Source organism: Anthonomus grandis, chromosome 15 (assembly GCF_022605725.1).
Source record: "Anthonomus grandis grandis chromosome 15, icAntGran1.3, whole genome shotgun sequence".
Taxonomy (NCBI): domain Eukaryota; kingdom Metazoa; phylum Arthropoda; class Insecta; order Coleoptera; family Curculionidae; genus Anthonomus; species Anthonomus grandis.
In genome coordinates this window covers 4,399,474-4,421,713 of record NC_065560.1, presented here as the reverse complement: position 1 = coordinate 4,421,713, position 22,240 = coordinate 4,399,474, and the positions used below count along the sequence as shown (strand labels likewise).

The 22,240-nt window shown below is 31.8% G+C and overlaps 1 protein-coding gene across 11 annotated transcripts in view; it reads right to left on the bottom strand.

Annotated features, from left to right (window-relative positions):
- Positions 1–22,240, bottom strand: part of LOC126744960 (glycine receptor subunit alpha-4) — an 88,546-nt gene that overhangs the window by 29,536 nt on the left and 36,770 nt on the right. For all 11 annotated transcript variants that reach the window (XR_007663381.1, XM_050452578.1, XM_050452580.1 and 8 more), the window contains exons 5-9: positions 13,575–13,639; positions 12,968–13,188; positions 8,966–9,048; positions 4,095–4,235; positions 2,543–2,695 (exon numbers count right to left, since the gene is read on the bottom strand). Coding sequence is in view for 10 of the 11 variants with exons in the window: in XM_050452578.1 (XP_050308535.1) it covers positions 2,543–2,695; positions 4,095–4,235; positions 8,966–9,048; positions 12,968–13,188; positions 13,575–13,639 (663 nt within the window). In the remaining variant the exon portion in view is untranslated. The remainder of the gene's footprint in view (positions 1–2,542; positions 2,696–4,094; positions 4,236–8,965; positions 9,049–12,967; positions 13,189–13,574; positions 13,640–22,240) is intronic.

Sequence of the window (22,240 nt, the reverse complement as noted above, 5' to 3'; positions counted from 1 at the left end):
AGACGATCCAGATCGCAGAGTTCAGTTCTGTGAATTAATGATGAACGCCATTGACGAAAATCTCATATCTTCGGAGTGGATCCTTTTTTCTGATGAGGCTACATTCACCCTAAATGGCCATGTTAATAAGCAGAACTGTCGCTACTGGTCTGACGAGAACTCACACTGGGTAAGGGAAACTAATACACAATATCCCCCGAAAACTAATGTTTGGGCTGGCATAATTAGCAGACAAGTTATAGAGCCCATATTCTTCAATGATACTTTAACTGGGGAAGGATATCTAGAATTTCTTGAACATGAACTAGTTCCAGCCTTACGTGCCTTATATCCGAGTCAGTTCGATCCAGATTTGTATGATGAAAGAATCTGGATGCAACAAGATGGTGCTCCCCCACATTATGGCCGTAATGTACGCCAGTATTTAGATGACAATTTTCTAAACAGATGGATTGGTAGAAGGGGTGCAATCGAGTGGCCGGCACGTTCTCCCGATCTCACCCCACTTGATTTTTTTCTGTGGGGACATTTGAAAAGTCAAATTTATATGAGCAAACCAGGAAACCTAGACGAACTCAAAAAACGTATTAGGCAAGAAATCCGACAAATATCTCCAGAAGTGTTAGAAAATGTCAGAAACGAATTTTATTATCGTCTTGGGCTTTGCCAACAAGTAAATGGTGCTCATTTTTAGCATCTTATACATTAAACGCAACTTTTAATAATTTAATGGTTTTTTTTTCGTATTTCTCCTTTAGATAATCACAAAAGTAAATAGGGCAATTTAATCAAAAAAAAGGGCTCTTTTCAATGAGAGTTTAAAAAAAGGGGCTTTCCATTTGAAAAAAGTTGGGGTTTATTTGGACCTCCCTGTAGGTGAAAAAATACAAAAACTATCTCGAAATGTGAAAAAAAATAAACAAAAATCGACGAGTCTCAGGAATTTTGCGAGATAAATTTTGATTAGTTTTAACTGAATTTATTCCAGTTAAAGTCACCACACTGTATATTCTGCAAAAAAACCTTACGAAAAACGACAAAGTAGCTGTTATTCATGCGTATTATTTTAAAAAACAATGATTTTCTAAAACAGTTTCTTACTGGTAAGTTGTGTGGGGTGGGTGGGGGGGGTTAGGGTAGGCATAATGAAAAACGGTTTTTTTTGCAGAAAATAATTGCCTGATAAAAATATACTTTTTAAGAAAATTATAGGTAAGAATATACGTGTATACTATATAATGTGCGATTCTGTTTACAAACAAGAAAGAATTTCGGCATTTAAAAAAATTGACACGGGATTTACATATCTAGTTTTTAAACTCGATTAATACTCAAATATTTGGTGAAATTGTTCTAAAAAATGACTGTCTTTCGTCCATTTTATCCAATCTATTGACACTGTTTTTATACTAAATATTTATATATAAAATAATACCAAATTTAAATAAACAGTGTTATTAAATTAAATATTGCATATATATATATTCTGCGAAAACACTGTTTTCCATTAAAACTATATATTCTGATTTAAATATATACCAATATATTTCTTTTTTTTTAAATATTATAGAATAACAAAAAATGTGACTGAACATTCTTTATTTTTAGTTTTTTTACTCTTAAACATTTATTGCTTTTTAAAATATTTTTTTTTACTTGTATAATGTAAAGCTGATTAAGCGACTAATCAATTAACAGTTTAAATATCTGAAAAATATTTATTTTAATAATTTTAATCCACAAGAAAGAGTGTGTTTGCATTTATTTCTTTTAAATGTTAAAAGACCAATATTTATTTAAAGTTAATAACCCCAATATGTGCAGACATATACGCCTAGCAGATATTATAGAAAATAAAAAGATATTCCTGGCATATACCAATTAGATATTAAATACCGTAGAAGATCACATGGACATGTTGAAGAACAAGATATAAATAACCAAGACAAAAACGATAAAGCATTTCAAGATCATTGTATCTTCTTTCAATCAGATGCCTTTTTACTTAGGTTCTCCCAATGTACGGAATGTCATATGGTTAAACAAGATCCGTCACAAGTCTAATAAAATCTTAATTAGGGGCTACATTATTAAAGTTATTAGGGCAAATGGTCTTGATTCCTTTTTTCTGGGGAATGAATACCAAGAGAGCCGGCTGCAGACAAACCGCATGGACGTTAAATATAAATAAGCTACTTTTACATGCTTTATTTCTGCTACTTTCTCAAATCTGACCCACAGATTATATTAAACGGAAATAGTATTATGTTGTTAGCGTTATAAATTAGTTTGTATGTTCTATGTTATTCGAATTAGGCACAACAGTACTGCTTTATCTTAAGATTTAGTATATAAACACAGACAAGTCCAAGTGGTAATTCGATAGGATCTTGCGTCCACGAGCCTTGGTGTAAACGGTCACATTTGATATTCCTCATTTTCAGTGACAAATACAAAGTGTGTTTTTAATTTTCTTTAGACTTTCATATAAGTCAAATATTCTAAAACCAGAAGTGGGATATACATTATAATATGTATTTACCTATCATGACTCTGGCTGGCACAGCGTTCCACTCCAACCAAAACGTAATAAACGATGACGTCACCAATATTATTCCTGGAATAAAGACGGTGGTAAAGTAGAACGCTCGGTCCCTGGTGAATATCAGGTGGACCCGAAGGCAACTGTAGTTACCTGAAATAAAATTTGTTTAAATATTAAACCGGTCCAATATTGTCCATTAGTTATATGTATATTTATGTACGAGTATATTATACGTCGTATAGGGTGATAAGTTATTAGGGAAGTAAACAAAGTTGCATGTTTGCTCTGGGGAATTTGGTTAATTGCTCAGAAAATTTTCCGCGTTTATATTTATGTTCTTATAATGTATATTGTCACAAATACACAGCAATTAGGTAAAAATAGATATAGAGTTAGAAAGAATAGATAGAAAGTTTATGATTAAAGATCGTCAGAAAAGCAAATGATTTTTTTTTTCTAAAATTATGAAACATGCCAAGAATACTTTTGAAAAATTTTTAGGAATTTTTCTTCATATCTTCTGTATGGTTGCTTGGGAAAGCCGATTTTTCCAAGTTTCTAAACAACTGACAGTAAAAATAACGATTTATTATTTAAATTTCTGAAAAAATTGTAGAAAAAATAAAAAAAAGTCAAAACTCCTAATTTATTGCAAAATTGCCTGGAAAACAAACAATTTACATACGTGGTAATTTTTTTTTTTAATTTCTGAATAAAGTACAGAAAAACTTACATACATTCGGTTTCTGAAAAATTACCAAGACAATTAAATGAATGTTATAAATTTCTAAAAAATTGCCAAAAAAACAAATGATGTTTCAATTTTCTGAACATTTGCCAAGTATAAATTCCAACAAAAACAGTGATTCTTCCATATTTCTCAATAATTGCCAGAAAAACAACTTTTTCAAATGTCCTAAATAATTTCACACCCAATGTCAATTGCTATGTTGCACACAATGAGATCGTTAAAAGCAATTAATCTCTGGCTCTCTTTCTCATAGAAAAGAACCTTCGATCAATACCTGCAACTTTTAACTCCATCCTTTCAGACATACTTTACGACAGATAAAACCTAAAAATGTAATGGATCTTTTATTCCATAATAAACAGCGACCGTTTGCATAATTTACCAACGAACAGCTTTCGCGCTTACGATTTTTAACGATCATCCAGCTTTAGAAAATCCACATTTTCCAGACCCGAAAGTTTAATACAAAAAACGTGAAATTACCGTGTATAAACTTAAAAAGAGACCGCAATTACCGGGAAGTTTAAATTGGATGCGGTTTCCTCGGCTGCACTTGAATTTAAGCACATAAGTGTCACTTTAAAACTTTAAATTGCACTTTTCCTGACTAATTCCGGACAAATCCGATCCATAGGGCCTATGAAATATGTATATTATTAAAGTAAATGAAAAGGATAACCTTTAATCAGCTTGCCACTTATCAGACGGTAATATTTTGGGACTTAAGTGAGGCCTTTGATTGTCACAAAGTATTTTAATCGCATATTAATAAGTTTTACATTGCTATAATTGACTTACCTCTCCAACTAGACTGTATAGGACACTCGAGCGTCTGATTCTTAATTAGATAAGCGTTAAGTGTTGTTAAGCTCGGCGACTTTCGAAGAACATCCTCGTCATTTTTCCACACGTAGTTTATTGAGGTTATCTCGTACGATACTGGAATTAATACAGAGAATCACTTTTATTACATATTTTATGTTTTAACAGTAGAATAGATGGAGGAAAGTGAAGTCAATTTTATTAAAAAAAATATGGTCAAATGTCTTGGTGAAATCAATAAAAACAGCAGCAACGACTTGGAGCTCACAAGGATGTTCTTTAATATTAATTAAGTAGAAGGGACACTAGTTGACAACTTGGTTCATGACTTGATCCAATAAGAAATTCTCTTGTATCTAAATTACTTTATTTATTAAAGAAATTTGAAGATCAAGTTACGGTTTATTGTAAAGCACTATAATAATTTCCAAAAGTATAACCGTTTCCAAGATACCATTATTCAAAGTTGGGTTGACGTCACTGGGAGCTTAAAAGGTCGATCTAAGAGTCTACAGCCAGTAACTCTTGGTCTACTAGTGCTACGGTCATCAACTAAACTTTATTTGAAAGAAAATCACTTGATACATAACTTTTATATACATCTCATGATTTATAAACCATATGGTTTTTGAGATATCAGACCTGTAACTGAAAGACTTGGGTCGCGACTTGATCCGATAACTAAATCTCTTGTATCTTTCTTACTGTCTACTTTAGAAAGATAAATTATTAAACAAAGTTGTAGATCAAGTGAATTTCTACCATAATCTACTACAATAACTGCTAAAAGGTCAACCGCTTACAAGATATTAATATTCAAAGTTTAGTTGATGTCACTGGGAGCTTAAAAGGTCGATCTAAGAGTCTACAGCCAGTAACTCTTGGTCTATTAGTGCTACGGTCATCAAATAAACTTTATTTAAAAGAAAATCACTTGATACACAACTTTCATATATATCTTATGATCCATAAACCATATGGTTTTTGAGATATAAGACCTGGATCTGGAAGACTTCTGTCGCGACTTGGTCCGACAAGAAAATCTCTTGTATCTTTCTTAATGTTTACTTTAGAAAGACAATTTATTAAACAAAGTGATAGATCAAGTGACTTTCTACCATAATCTACTACAATAACTTCTAAAAGGTCAACCGTTTACAAGTTATCATTATTCAAAGTTGGGTTGACGTCACTGGGAGCTTAAAACGTCGATCTAAGAGTCTACAGCCGATAACTCTTGATCTACTAGTGCTACGGTCACCAAATAAACTTTATTTGAAAGAAAATCACTTGATACACAACTTTTATATACATCTTATGATTCATAAAGCATATAGTTTTTGAGATATCAGACCTGGAACTGGAATATTTGGGTCACGACTTAGTCCAATAAGAAAATCTCATGTATCTTTCTTACTGTCTACTTTAGAAAGATAAATTATAAAATAAAGTTGTAGATCAAGTGAATTTCTACCATAATCTACTACAATAACTGCTAAAAGGTCAACCGCTTACAAGATATTAATATTCAAAGTTTAGTTGATGTCACTGGGAGCTTAAAAGGTCGATCTAAGAGTCTACAGCCAGTAACTCTTGGTCTATTAGTGCTACGGTCATCAAATAAACTTTATTTGAAAGAAAATGACTTGATACACAACTTTTATAAATATCTCATGATTTATAAATCATATGGTTTTTGAGATATCAGACCTGGAACTGGAAGACTTCTGTCGCGACTTGGTCCGACAAGAAAATCTCTTGTATCTTTCTTACTGTCTACTTTAGAAAGATAAATTATAAAACAAATATGTAGATCAAGTGACTTTCTACCATAATCTACTACAATAACTTCTAAAAGGACAACTGCTTACAAGTTATCATGATTCAAAATTTGGTTGACGTCACTGGGAGCTTACAACGTCGATCTAAGAGTCTACAGCCAGTAACTCTTGATCTACTAGTGCTACAATCATCAAATAAACTTTATTTGAAAGAAAATGACTTGATACACAACTTTTATAAATATCTCATGATTTATAAATCATATGGTTTTTGAGATATCAGACCTGGAACTGGAAGACTTCTGTCGCGACTTGGTCCGACAAGAAAATCTCTTGTATCTTTCTTACTGTCTACTTTAGAAAGATAAATTATAAAACAAATATGTAGATCAAGTGACTTTCTACCATAATCTACTACAATAACTTCTAAAAGGACAACTGCTTACAAGTTATCATGATTCAAAATTTGGTTGACGTCACTGGGAGCTTACAACGTCGATCTAAGAGTCTACAGCCAGTAACTCTTGATCTACTAGTGCTACAATCATCAAATAAACTTTATTTGAAAGAAAATGACTTGATACACAACTTTTATAAATATCTCATGATTTATAAATCATATGGTTTTTGAGATATCAGACCTGGAACTGGAAGACTTCTGTCGCGACTTGGTCCGACAAGAAAATCTCTTGTATCTTTCTTACTGTCTACTTTAGAAAGATAAATTATAAAACAAATATGTAGATCAAGTGACTTTCTACCATAATCTACTACAATAACTTCTAAAAGGACAACTGCTTACAAGTTATCATGATTCAAAATTTGGTTGACGTCACTGGGAGCTTACAACGTCGATCTAAGAGTCTACAGCCAGTAACTCTTGATCTACTAGTGCTACAATCATCAAATAAACTTTATTTGAAAGAAAATGACTTGATACACAACTTTTATATATATCTCATGATTTATAAATTATATGGTTTTTGAGATATCAGACCTGGAACTGGAAGACTTCTGTCGCGACTTGGTCCGACAAGAAAATCTCTTGTATCTTTCTTAATGTTTACTTTAGAAAGACAATTTATTAAACAAAGTGATAGATCAAGTGACTTTCTACCATAATCTACTACAATAACTTCTAAAAGGTCAACCGTTTACAAGTTATCATTATTCAAAGTTGGGTTGACGTCACTGGGAGCTTAAAACGTCGATCTAAGAGTCTACAGCCGATAACTCTTGATCTACTAGTGCTACGGTCACCAAATAAACTTTATTTGAAAGAAAATCACTTGATACACAACTTTTATATACATCTTATGATTCATAAAGCATATAGTTTTTGAGATATCAGACCTGGAACTGGAATATTTGGGTCACGACTTAGTCCAATAAGAAAATCTCATGTATCTTTCTTACTGTCTACTTTAGAAAGATAAATTATAAAATAAAGTTGTAGATCAAGTGAATTTCTACCATAATCTACTACAATAACTTCTAAAAGGTCAACCGCTTACAAGTTATCATTATTCAAAGTTGGGTTAACGTCACTGGGAGCTTAAAACGTCGATCTAAGAGTCTACAGCCGATAACTCTTGATCTACTAGTGCTACGGTCACCAAATAAACTTTATTTGAAAGAAAATCACTTGATACACAACTTTTATATACATCTTATGATTCATAAAGCATATAGTTTTTGAGATATCAGACCTGGAACTGGAATATTTGGGTCACGACTTAGTCCAATAAGAAAATCTCATGTATCTTTCTTACTGTCTACTTTAGAAAGATAAATTATAAAATAAAGTTGTAGATCAAGTGAATTTCTACCATAATCTACTACAATAACTTCTAAAAGGTCAACCGCTTACAAGTTATCATTATTCAAAGTTGGGTTAACGTCACTGGGAGCTTAAAAGGTCGATCTAAGAGTCTACAGCCAGTAACTCTTGGTCTACTAGTGCTACGGTCATCAAATAAACTTTATTTGAAAGAAAATGACTTGATACACAACTTTTATAAATATCTCATGATTTATAAATCATATGGTTTTTGAGATATCAGACCTGGAACTGGAAGACTTCTGTCGCGACTTGGTCCGACAAGAAAATCTCTTGTATCTTTCTTACTGTCTACTTTAGAAAGATAAATTATAAAACAAATATGTAGATCAAGTGACTTTCTACCATAATCTACTACAATAACTTCTAAAAGGACAACTGCTTACAAGTTATCATGATTCAAAATTTGGTTGACGTCACTGGGAGCTTACAACGTCGATCTAAGAGTCTACAGCCAGTAACTCTTGATCTACTAGTGCTACAATCATCAAATAAACTTTATTTGAAAGAAAATGACTTGATACACAACTTTTATATATATCTCATGATTTATAAATTATATGGTTTTTGAGATATCAGACCTGGAACTGGAAGACTTCTGTCGCGACTTGGTCCGACAAGAAAATCTCTTGTATCTTTCTTACTGTCTACTTTAGAAAGATAAATTATAAAACAAAGTTGTAGATCAAGTGACTTTCTACCATAATCTACTACAATAACTTCTAAAAGGTCAACCGCTTACAAGTTATCATTATTCAAAGTTGGGTTGACGTCACTGGGAGCTTAAAAGGTCGATCTAAGAGTCTACAGCCGGTAACTCTTGATCTACTAGTGCTACGGTCATCAAATAAACTTTACATGGAAGAAAATCCCTTGATGAGACACACTTTACAATCACATTTACTAAATTATAATTGGAGTTCAACCATGGATAATATCGAAATGGTTTCAGTTACAATAAAAGTAAAATCCCGATAAAAGCTGATCGATTGATTGGAATTGTGAATTTCGTTTTATTATTTCCAGATACGAGTCGCGCTGCATGTTTTCCATTGACGTTAACCGTTGGTTAAATAAAGTGCTCTCGTAGTTCAGGTTTACTTGATTGCATTGAACTGTATTGGGATTTTCATTTTTGAGTGATACGTCGTGTCAGTTAATTAATATAGTTTTTATTTCTCTCTCTCTCTCTCTCTATCTCTTTATATATAAAAAGTAATACTTACTACTTTCCATTGAAAATGTACATTTGGGATCGTCGAATGGGAATATGTTCAAGCTGCCCTGGCAGGATAGGATCAAGTGTCTTCTAGAAATTAAAAATAATATATATATGTTATTAAATGATAGCAAGGAAATAAAAAAAAGAAAAAGTATAATTTTCATTCCAAATTTGGATAATTATCTGAACACGAAATCCGAAATTTTTACTATTCAACTTTTTATGTTTTAATTATTTACTGTCTATAAACTAAAGAAGGAATTTGGGCTGACGTGAAGGAAAAAAATATATACTACTGAAAATTACAAATACGTGACGTAGGATAATCCATCACAAACAATGGCATCGTTGGCTGACCTAGAGAAATTAGATGGAGGGCATTGGCTGACGTGAAGAAATATTCAATGGAGTAGAAAAATCGTTAAAACCTCAAATAGAGCTAAGCAAAAAATTTAGACTAAGATCGAAAGTGTAAAGCTGTTGACTGACGTAGAAAAATTAAATAAAAAGCATTGGCTGATATGAAGGAATTTAATAAGTATAAAAGAGATATCGAACATACAGCAGCAAATTGACGGAGTAAAAAAAATCATTAAACTGCAACTAATCATTATAAAGAATCATTCCTATGCATTTTTAAAATGATTCAACTGATAGAGAGCATTGACTGACGTGAAGAACTATTCAGTGTCAATTTTTTATGATAACTCAGTCTCACTCTGGCGATATTATTAGAGTGAAAATTCAAATTTTACCTTTTCTTTTTCTATTGCCGTGTCTGCTCTAACTGACTGTCTGAATCCTTTAAATTGGCTGACGTAAAGCAATTAAAAATATACAAGCTGATGTGGAAATAAAATAAAAAAATATGAACAGAACCGTCAATTTAAATAAACAATCTCAAAGTGGAAATTCGGCTGGCGTGAAGAAAAAAAAAGGTGCTAGTGAGAAAAAATTATTAAAAATACACTTGACGTAGAGATGGATTTCAAATAATAGAAATGTTGGCTGACGTAAAGAAAAATTTATATACACTGTTCACAAGCTAAAAAATCATTCCTATGCATTTTTAAAATGATTTAACTAATAGAGAGCATTGGCTGACGTGGAGAACTATTCAGTGGTTTAGAGTAAAATGTGTGCAAAAAAACAACGAAAGTACAGCAAGCTGACGGAGTAAAAAAATCATTAAAATTGTAAACAGGAGTGACTTAAAAATTTGGACTATATACTTCTCGCAAAAATTATTAATAAAAAACAAGTTGGCTGACGTGGAGCAATGAAAAATGTGCTTGCTAGTTAAAAAAATTTAACGCATTTAGCTGACGTAAAGAAAACCAAAAAAAATGCTTCGTTGTTATTTTTTATGATAACTCAGTCTCTGGCGATATTATTAGAGTGAAAATTCAAATTTTACCTTTTCTTTTTCTATTGCCGTGCCAGTTCTAACTGACTGAATCTTTTGGAAATTGGCTGACGTAAAGCAATACAAAATATACTCGCTAAGCTGACGTGGTAATAAACTCAAAAAATATCAAGAGAACTGTTTTACATAAACAAAGTTGAGATGGATATTGCGCTGACGTGAAGGAAAAAAGAATACTACTGAAAGAGTTATTGAAAATACAAGTAGCTGAAGCATATAATTCATGACAGCAAATAGAAATTTTAGCTGAGATAGAAAAAAAATCACATACATCGCTCCCATGCTAAAGAACCATGCATTTCTCAAACCAATTAAGCTGCCAGAGAGCATTGCCTGACGTGAAGAAATATTTACTGCTCAAAATAAAATGTGTGCAAAAATCGGGAACGTATAGCGAGCTGACGGAGTAAAAAACCATTGAAACTGCCACTCATCACCAAGTCAGGATAAGAAATCTTTCAATATTAAGAGAACTGTCAGTTTACTTAAGGACGTGAAGAAAAAAAAATTGAATACTACTAAAAAAATGATTAAAAATACAGTTAGCTGACAAGTATAGAGTTAGAGAACGTTGCCTGACGTAGAGAAAAATAGGGAGAAAAAATTGAACGAATTTGACTGACGTAAAGAGCTATTTTCTTTTTATATCAGCGTTTCAGCTCTAGCCGACTATCTGGAACTTCTGGAAGTTGGCTGACGTAAAGCAATAAAAAATATACTCACCAAGCTGACATGGTAATATAGTCAAAAATATCAAGAGAACCAATGAAAGAAATTAGGTTGATGTGAAGGAAAAAAAATTATATACTCCAAGAAAATGAATGAAAATACAGCTGACGTAGAACAATCCAAGACTAATATTGGCTGACGTTGAAAAAAACTTACATGCTCTACCCACGAGTTATAGAATCATATCACAACGATTAAATTAATAGTAAGTTTTATGAAATTTGTGCAAAAAAATAGCGAACCTACTATGGAAGCTGACGGAGTAAAAAAATCACTAAAACAGTAAACAGGAGTGAACAAGAAATACAAATTATACTGTTTGCAAAAATGGTAATAGTACCTCCATAGCCTAAACAACTGGACGACCTTAGCTGACGTGAAGTAAACAAAAAAAATATTTTACACTTTTTTTCTATATCACTATTTCAGTTTTACATTACATACTGTCTGGATCCTCTAGAAATCATGGCTTTCTGTCGCACTTTATTTAATTACGCAGAAAACCCACAATTATTATTTAATAAAAAGGTTGGCCGACGTAGAGCAATAAAAAAAATTTGCAAACTCTCCATCAATCTACTTAAATAAACTCAAGATGGAAATTTGTCTGACGTAGAAAAATTAGAATGAAATATTTTAATGAATTTTAGGATTGTTGTTTATTCTCTCTTACACGTAATAAATAAACCAAAGCCAGGTCTCTTATATGTCACGTGATCAATTATCTATTAATAAATGAACAGTCACGTGATACTGTTGTCGAAACTTAAGCTCGTTCCGCAATATGACGTGACATACCAGAGAAATAATAAAAAGGCAGTTTTAATCATTTCCAACTGCCTGGACAAAATAAATAATAAGTTATTTTACAATAAATAAAAACATAAAACATTTATTGCAGTATGAGCTTAGAAATAATTAAAAAAGAATAAAAAATGACATTTTTGGTTAGGTTTACAGTGCAACAAATGTTTGAAGGCCTTCAAAATGATTAGACATAAGAAACATTTGTTGCACTGTGTTCCCGTTGTATTTTTTAAAATTAATTCTTGAACCATTCTTAGGAGATCCACTACTAGCAATGTTTGTTGCACTGTGGCCCTAGAATTAATCATAAAAATAACATCGGCAATATTGTTGGCAGTTTTAATGATTTTTTATTCCGTCAGCTTGATGTACACTCTCGCTATTTCTTTTGAACGCATTTGACTTTAAAGCAGTAAATATTTCTTCACGTCAGCCACTGCTCTCTATTAATTGAATCGTTTTAAAAACTGCATTATTGTTTAACTTGTGAGCTATAAATTTTTTTCTTTACGTCAGCCAAAGTTTCTATTGTTATTAAGGATTGCTTTACATCAGCTAAGTGTATTTTAAATAATTTTTTTTTCACGTCAGCCAAAAAATGCATACTCTTTCAATGCCTCTAAAAAAGTTTGTTGCACTATGGACCTAAATAAAAACATTGTAATTTTTTCATTCATTTTGGTTAAACTTTTAATTGCTTATTTGATTTATGCGTATTTATGTCATTTTATTACTGCAACGACAATACTCCTATTACAGGAAACTGTTATGAGAAACATCGTATCGGATTTCTCAGAGATACCTGTGACGACACCCCGTTGTCATCTGTGATATAATAAATAGAATTGTTACTATAGGAATCTGTAAATGTTAGTGGATCTTTTTACAGATTTCTGTGATGACACTCCATACAGTCTAGAAATCTGATACAATACTCACTTTATTATTTATTTTTATCTGGCACAAAATTTTCCTGTGATAGTGTCTACATCAGGATCAACGTACGCAGTTCCTGGACCTTTTTTTTTGAAATCAGTCACTTACCGCATCAAATAATTGACGCTTCCATTCCGGTATATCCTCAAGCTAAAATGGACGGGTATCAGTGGATCCTTAAAATCGCCGTGCATAATGAAATACGTATCCGGAAGCCAGATGTCGTCATGATGATGGATCGCGTTCAAATAATTGTACTCGCTCTGGTTCGAGTATCGTAACCGTGGATCGTACCACTGTTGCTGCAGGAGAAACTCCACCTCGTATTTCTGGAAGTTCACGATAAGAACTTATCAGGGTTAAGGTTTCACGTTAATTTAATTGATCTATGAAAACCTCTCAAATTATCCACAAATTTTTAAATCTTGTTCTATTTAAACGATTGATGAGAAAAAGGTGAAATAAATTGAGTTTTATTGATACACGAGTGTCTCATAAGTGACGTTTAATATCCAAGGCAATTTAATAAAACTTCACAAATTTTTGTCCAGATCCTCATTAGGATTTGGATCGCCTGCAAATAGTGTTTTTCTCCTTTAATTAGTCAAAAAAATACCATATTGAACGTACATTCTGAGACACTCCCTATATATTATTTCTTTAATTTATTAAAATATTGTATTAATAATTACTGAAAAAAAAAATATAAACTTACCAAACTAGATTCGTCAGGAGATGCCAAGCTTAATAAAAGTACACTTACGTTGACTGTGAGTGAACCTGTTTAGAAAAAAAAATTAATTATTATAAATCAACCATAAAAAAAACTAATAGATAATTAAAAAAGTAACCGATACAATTAAATCAGGCAAACCTGTAACCATAGCATAATATTACCTACTTAAATCAACGATATCTAACGATTAAAAAATTCTACAAACAATCAGCTCTCTTTGTGCCTTCCTTCCATTTTATTAAATGATCAACAGGATAGCAGTTGCAATTGTACAACTTATTTAAGACTTAAAAGAATGGACTAAAGATAGACTCAAATTTTAATACAAAGTATTTAAACACACCCTATATATACACATGGATTGTATTATCCCAGATTGTATGCTTTCACATTTTACGTCTTGTTTAACAAGTAGCGTCGAGCCGCTCAAACAAACTAGAAAATCCATTTACAAAGCGGTGAAGCTTGAAACTATTTATTCAGCCATGACTCTATGATTACTTACACTCAATATCCCTGCAAATGATAATTATACCGATAGAAGTCAACCGGGATATCATAATAAGGTGCAGAGATGCATTAAGGCACTAAAAGGATAAATAAAAAGGTTTGAATTGTACCCGATTAAATCAATAAAAAGAATTTTGTTATTTTATAACTAGGAGTTCGTGAATGAGTAATATGTAATTTACAGACTGATCGAGCAGAGGAATTTTTTAGTTAAATCGGCATTCTGAATCAAATTGAGGTGCTGTGAGCTTAACATGAAAGGTATTCTGAATAGGATCCACAAAGTTAACGGTTTTCCTCTATTAAGCCTATTATGAATTATTCAAGATGTAGTTAAGGTCATACGCTACAAAGGGGAACTTTTAACAACAAGTTGCTGAATTATATAGAGCTTTTGAAAAAGGTACAATAAGACAATTGAACCTTTATCACTATATACATTCAATATCTTTGTGAATTATTATTAAACCAACAGAAGTCAACCGAGATATTATATTAAGGTGCAGAGATGCATCGACATTGGATGGATAAATTAACACTTTTAACTGTGTTCAATTAAATCAATAAAACGAATTTTGTTTTTATATAACTAGGAGTTCGTGAACGAGTAATATGTAATTTACAAGCTGATCGAGCAAAGGAATTTTATAATTAAATCGTCATTGTGAATCAAAGCTTAACTCGGTCAACTTTTGTGACACATTTGATTGTGTGAACACGAAAATTTTTCTCAAAAGGGTCCAAAAAGTTAACGGTTTTCCTCTAACAAGCTAATTATGAATTATTCAAGATGTAGTTAAGGTCATACGCTACAAAGGGGAATTTTTAACAACAAGTTGCTGAATTATATAGAGCTTTTGAAAAAGGTACAATGAAACAATTGAACTTTTATCATTATATATACTCAATATCTTTGCAAGTAATTATTAAACCGATAGAAGTCAACCGAAATATTATATTAAGGTGCAGAGATGCATCGACACTGGATGGATAAATTAAAACTTTTAATTGTACTCAATTAAATCGATAAAACGAATTTTGTTATTATAACTAGGGGTTTATGAAAGAATCATATTTAATTTACAAGCTGATCGAGCAAATGAGTTTTATAATATTGTAACATAAAGAGAGGTGGATCTTTGCAGCAGTGTTTTACAACTCATACATACAAAAACAGATAAATGTTAATGAAAAGATCAATATTTCTTAATGCTAGTTTCTGATGTTTGTTTACGTGTATATTTAGGGATCCTTCTGATCGATACGCGGGGCAAAATCTATGCCAAGGTTACAACCGTTAATATAATTATTTTATTTCTGCTTTAATTTATTCTCCTAAAAGACGTCGGTTGTTCCAACGACTCCATTAGGGAGATTAAAAATTCGTTTAGTTTTCAAAGGTTCATTTGCATTTTTATTTTTAGGGGAGAGAATTTATCGACTTGGGAAATATGTATCAACAGCGTGGACAAGTTTTGCTTATTGGCAACGTGCCAATGTTGGTCTTTACTATGTTGAATAAAGTCTGACAGGGTGTATTGGATTTTTAATTACTAAAAATTGTATTTCTCGCAGCTACTTTTATTAATTACATAGGAGAACCATCATTTTCTCCTGTATTACATTTTACATAGGGCATATATGTATGTGGTCAAACTACAGACCCTTTTTCCTTTTGCCAATATTCTCAAGAATATTGTCTTAGTAACCTTCAAATTCAAGTATATCCTTCTAGCATTCAAGGACTTCCTTAAGGTTTTACCTTTGAACTCTTTTTATTCTTGATTCATTGCACTTTCATGCTTTAAACAGGCGATTTGCTCTAGTATGTTATAAAACAACTAGGGGTTCCTGAACAAAATTAATATATAATTTACAAGCTGATAGAGCAAACGAGTTCTATAAATACTATAAAGTATAAACCGGCATGGACAGACGTTTTAACTTATAAGTCCAAAAGTTTATAAGATATCTCAAAACAGTTTTCAGCATTCGGTGAATCAATACTTCAGCTAAAATTTAAGGTATAAAACGTTTTCCTAAGTTAAAAATTCTTGGACTTATCCAAAGTCATAGAGACACATCTCCATTGACCCAAATGTCTTGTAACCGGAAGACATATTACCTCATAAGTCAAAAAGTTACTATGATATTTCAAAATAGTCATCAGCATTCGCTGGGCCAATGTTTCACCTAAAATATAAGGTACAAGACGTTTTCCTAAGTTAAAAATTCCTGGACTTATTCTAAGTCATTGAGACACATCTCGAAGGACCCAAAGCTCTTGTAACCGGCAGACATTTTGCCTCCTAAGTCAAAAAGCTACTGTGATATTTCAAAATAGCCTTCAGCATTCGCTGGGCCAATGTTTCACCTAAAATATAAGGTACAAGACGTTTTTCTAAGTTAATAATTCCTGGACTTATCCGAAGTCATCGAGACCCACCTCCATAAACCCTAATGCCTGGCATAAAATAATTTATTTATTGTTGATGCCTATTAAATCCAAGGAGTGTTTCCATACTTTACAGGCTTTTGGAGACATGCTGGATATAGTCCAGGCCTTTGAATAATCATTCCATTTTATTTCACGCATTTGACGTCATTTGCCATTAATTATTCATCTGATTTTTCCAATATTGTCCAGGAATTCAAAATACATTTTAACATTTTACAAGTATTGAGGTTTTAATAAATAATTGTGTGCTAAGGAGAACGTCAAGAAACTTGACATAGTGTGAATTTATTTGAATTAATTTAACCCGAGTGGATAAAATCAATTATGTTATAAAGCAACCAGGGGTTCATGAACCAAAAATAATATATAATTTACAAGCTGATAGAGCAAACGAGTTTTATAAATATTATAAGGTATAAACCGGCATGGACAGACGTTTTACCTTATAAGTCCAAAAGTTTATAAGATATCTTAAAACAGTTTTCAGCATTCGCTGGACCAATATTACACCTAAAGTTCAAGGTACAAAACGACTTCTTAAGTTAAAAATTCCTGGACTTATTCTAAGTCATCGAGACACATTTCCATGGACCCTAATGCATTGTAATTGACAGACATTTTGCCTCATAAGTCAAAAAGTTACTATGATATTTCAAATTAGTCTTCAGCATTCGCTGGACAAATGTTTCGCCTAAAATTTAAGTCACAAAACGTTTTTCTAAGTGTATAATTGCTGGACTTATTCAAAGTCATCAAGACCCACCTCCATGAACTCTAATGCCTCTTAACTGGCATAAAATAATTTATTTATTGCTGGTGTCTAATCTGTCTCAAAAAATTACTTGGATAGGCATTGTTGCCACGAACTACACATACAAATATCAAGACAATATAACCAATCGTCCATGCCGTGCTAATGCATCAAGACCTAAAGAACAATTTATCAATATAAATGCAATAAAATATATTATATTAAAGCAGTGCATCGACCCTAGCAACCTATTTTTTAATATTTAAATACCATCTAGCTATAATTAAAGAAAAATTGAAAAAAAATTTAATTAACCGACCCCGCTGTTTTCCGCTATACGGAACGTTGCGTTCGTCATAATTTGCGTCCTGCGGTGATCGTAGACCACAGCAGAAATCCGCATCTGCAAAATGCTCTTTTTAGTAAAAAAAGTTTTTTTTTAATGTTGTGTTTTATGTAAAATGTGTGGAGGAAAAACTGAGGAGGAGGTAGTAGTTTGTCTTTATTAGTAAGGGATATTTTCGTGCATAGTCTGGTTATATTATATTATACGACTTACTAGATAATAACTTTCTTGTTTTTAGGAAGTTTTTGGTTATGAAGACGTCTCAGCCAAATCACGTAATTCTTTTCTCAAAGTCTAACTCTGGTATATTTCAGGTAATTGCATTTTATGTTCCAGACATTTGGAGCTGTTGTCAATTGTTTTTCCAGGTATTTCAAAAATCTTATCGGGTTATTAAGGCTTTAAAATTGATGGTGGATGCGCCGGGATAGAATGTTTTATTTTTTAAATAGCTTTGTGATATTTCAAGTGATTTATTCAGTATATTGCCGACTTTTAAGGAGTGATTTTATTACAGATTTTTTATGTAATTTGTTAATTTTTTACCAGGTATTTCAAGTAAAAACTTTAGTAATCGACAATGTTTACTGCAAATTGACAGAGAAAGGGAGGATGGAAAAAGAGGTAAAAGAACAAAGTATTTCATGTCATTCTTTTATCGCGTTTATTCAGTTTAAGTCATTCTTTATTTTATTTTAGGCAATGAGTAGGATAAGGAAAGAAATAGATGAGTAAATACAAGATTAAAAAAAAGGGAGATAACAATTTTAGAGTAATATTTAATTTAAATAAAGTGGTGGAGGCACCAGGATTTTGTCTTTTTTTTTAAAGATTCAAAGTCATGTATAGAAACAAAATAGGAAATTAAAATTAAAAATGCCCATAGAACCAAAACTACGAGAAAGAGAGAAAATTAATGAATTTCGAAGAATTGGCGGAGGCACTAGCAAAAGGAAGTTCTTTATATTCACGAAGGAAACAAAAACTGAAGGTCAAAATTTTGCTCAGAATAAATGACGGACGTTTATCTTTTTTGTATTTAAATTCTTTGATGTTTTTTTTTTTATCTTATTTAATCATTTGAAGGGATTCGATAAGGAAAAAAATAAACCAGTAATACCACGCTTATAGGAGAAAAAAAGAAATATAAAAAAACAGGTTTAAAAGAAATGGCGAAGGTACCGGGAAAATTTTGTTTTCTTTTACCCCCTATCAGTTGAAGTAATTTTTTATTTTATTGGAAGCATAATCGTATTAGGTAAACTGGGGTAAGAATTAAGTTCGAAAGAAATGGTGAAGGTATCGGGAAAATTACTCGTAGCTACTGACCTTTCAGGCACGTTTATTTCCCATTTTATTTGTTGATAAGGATAGAAATAAACCAGTAATACCAAGCTTACAAGAGAAAGAGAGAGATATAAAAAAAACAGGAAGGGGAAACAGATATTTGAGAATTAAATTTTAATTAAATGGCGAAGGTGCCGGGAAAAATTTGTTTTTTTAACCCTGTAGCGCTGAAGTAATTTTTTATTTTATTTAAAGCATAATCGCATTAAGAAAACTGGGATTGAGTTCGAAAAAATGGCGAAAGTGCCGGGAAAATTACTCGTAACTACTGACCTTCCAGGTACGTTAAAAGGTCATTTCCCATTTTATTTATTACACACGTTACCAGTGGGTAATATGGCTGTGTGGGTATTCCAGGATATTCCAGGCACAAGTAAAAAGAAGCTGGGGTTTTTTTTTTGTAATTTTCCTTTATACTTATTTTTTTAAAAGTCTATTAATCTTTCAGGTAATTGTATTTTATATTTCACGCTTTTAGAGCTATCGCTAATTTTTATTCCAGACATTTTAATGGGTTATTAAGTTACCTGGATCCTTGACCATGTCAAGTTATTCCACATGTATTTTTCAAAAAATAGATTTTAAAGAATTGGTGGATGCTCCGGTATAAAGGGTTTTGTGTCTTTAAATGGCTTTCTGGTATTGCAAGTGATTCTTTCTGTATATTCCTGACTTTTATGGAATCGTTTTATTCCAGACGTTTGATGTATTTTTTTGTTAAATTTTCCAGGCATTTTAAGACCTACTTACAATTTATGTATTAAAAATAAATACAATATTTTACTGCAAACTGAGAAAAAGAGAGAGAGAGAGGAGATCATAAGACAGGGAAAATTTTTTAAAAAATGGTGAATGCACCGGGATAGAGAAATATTGAAATTTTTTGGAGATCATTTAGGTCATTCCTAAAAGACAAATAAAATCATGGTTCCAGGTACTTTTCGTTATATTCACGTTATTCTTTTATCTTATTTAATCAGATGATAAAAATGAAGTTTATAGGAAATGGTGGAAGTGTCGGGAAAATAACGTGTAACCACTGACCTTCCAGGTACTTGAAAGTCATTTTCCATTTTATTCATTAAACACGTTATTAGTGTAACAAAAGAAAAAGAGGGCAATAGGTTGGCGAGTGAAACGACTTTTAGCTTTAGATCAAAATAGGTTTAAAAAAAATCAATTCCGTTTCTGTGTATATTTCAGGATAACAGTGACTGTTTCAAGGAAAAAAAAAATGGTGCATGCACTAGGAAAAATTGTTTTTGCTTCTCGTGGTCTATTTTTTCATAGTACTTTACTTGTTCCAGGCTTTTAGAGGTAGTTCTTTAAGGTAAAAAAAGGCGAATGCACTAGAAAAAAATTATAATTTATTTCCTGTGATATTAGGCTTAAAAGAACTGGCGGAGGTATCGGGAAAACAATCCACGTTTTACATCTCAGTTTTTTTTTAGTTTGTAGATTTTCCAAGATTTTACAGTAATTGATTTACAGTGAATGGACAAGGAAAATTGTTAATTTTCGTAAATAAATTACATATTCCAGGCTCTTTTTTTTAGGTAAAAAAATGGTGAATGCGCCAAAAAAATTATTTTACTGTAAATATTAAATCCAAATTGTATTTCAATATCACTCATTCTTTTATATCGTTTAATTAGTAGGAGGGGGATAAGGAAAGAAATACTCGTTTATTTAAAAGATTAGATTTTAAATAAATGGGGAAAGTGCTCGGAAAATTACTTTGAAATACCGAAGTTCCAGGTACTTTGAAAAGGGATTTCCCATTTTATTTATTACGCACGTTATTGTATGACAATAGAAAGAGAGGACATGAAGTAGACGAGTGAAATTAGTATTGAGAAAAAGAGAAAAAGTAAATAAAAAAAATTATTTTTTCTGATAAGGTGCCGGCAAACTAGACCCGTAAATATTACATTTCCCCTTGGTTTATTTCTTCATAGTATTTTACATATTCCAGGCTTTTAGACCTTTTTTTATGGTTACAAAAATGGTGAATGCATATTTTAGGGTCGAAGAGAAATGGCGAAGGTGCCGGGGAAAACTGACTCGTAAATAGCAATTTTAAACTCTTTTTACCAGAAAGTGAAAAAGGAAAAGAGTAGTAGAAAGTAGCTTAGAAAAATGGTGAATGCACTAGAAAAAAATTATTGAAAGAATTTGAAATGATGCTGTATTTTTTCATAATTTTTTACATATTCCAGATTCGTAGACCTTTTTGTTTTTAATGTTGTAAAAACTGGTAAATGCAGTAAACTGGAAAATTCAGGTTTGAATAAATGGCGGAGGTGCTGGGAAAACCGAGTCATTTGGAAGTATTTTTTTATTTCATTTATCCAAGTCATCCCTGTGACAAAAGAAAGAGACGACAAGTATGAAGAAGAAAAATGGCGAAAGCACCAGAAAAAAACGTAATTTTTTCCAGAAATAGTTGATATGATTCTTAATTTTCTTATAATTTTCGACACATTCCAGACCCTTAGAGCCTTTTTTAATTTTATTCCACATTGTAGTAGACACTACCAATTCATAAAACGTCCATTAAAATTAAACTTACATTAAATACAATTAAAATGCCCTTTTTAATGCACGATTCGCTGCAAAATCCCCCCACGAACGTTAAATTTTAATTATTTACCAACAGATGCCGAAATATCCAACAATAATAGGCCGGAAAACGAACCTGGTATTTGATTATGAAAATCGCTCGGATCTGCACTAGAGGGCTTAAAAAAACATCATTTTTACCCGTGTTTGTAGACTCTCTCGCTTTACATGGATAACCATTTAAATTAAAAGGGACATTAAAATGTAAATATTCTTCTGTGTAACGTGGTAAAAGTCGAAAAAGTAGGAGAAAAAAATTGTAAGTGAGTTACAGGAGGACTTTCCTGCCAGAGGGAATACGAATGTTGGTAATATGAAGGTTTTCATATATAAGTAATTGTATAAACTAGCAAGAATATGACTCTCAAAATTTTCCTGCTTTTTCCACCTTAATATGGGATGCAGTCTCAAAATATCACGAAAAATCTCAATAAAGTAATTGACTGCATAAACTTCGTCAGTAAAACACAATTTATGTATTCATGATGTATTCAATAGGGACATTTGAAATTCAATCATGTGATACTAGATATCCAGTGAATGTTTTCATAAAATTTCAGAAAATGCAGATATGCAATAAACTAGTGAAAAGACTTACTAATATATATCAA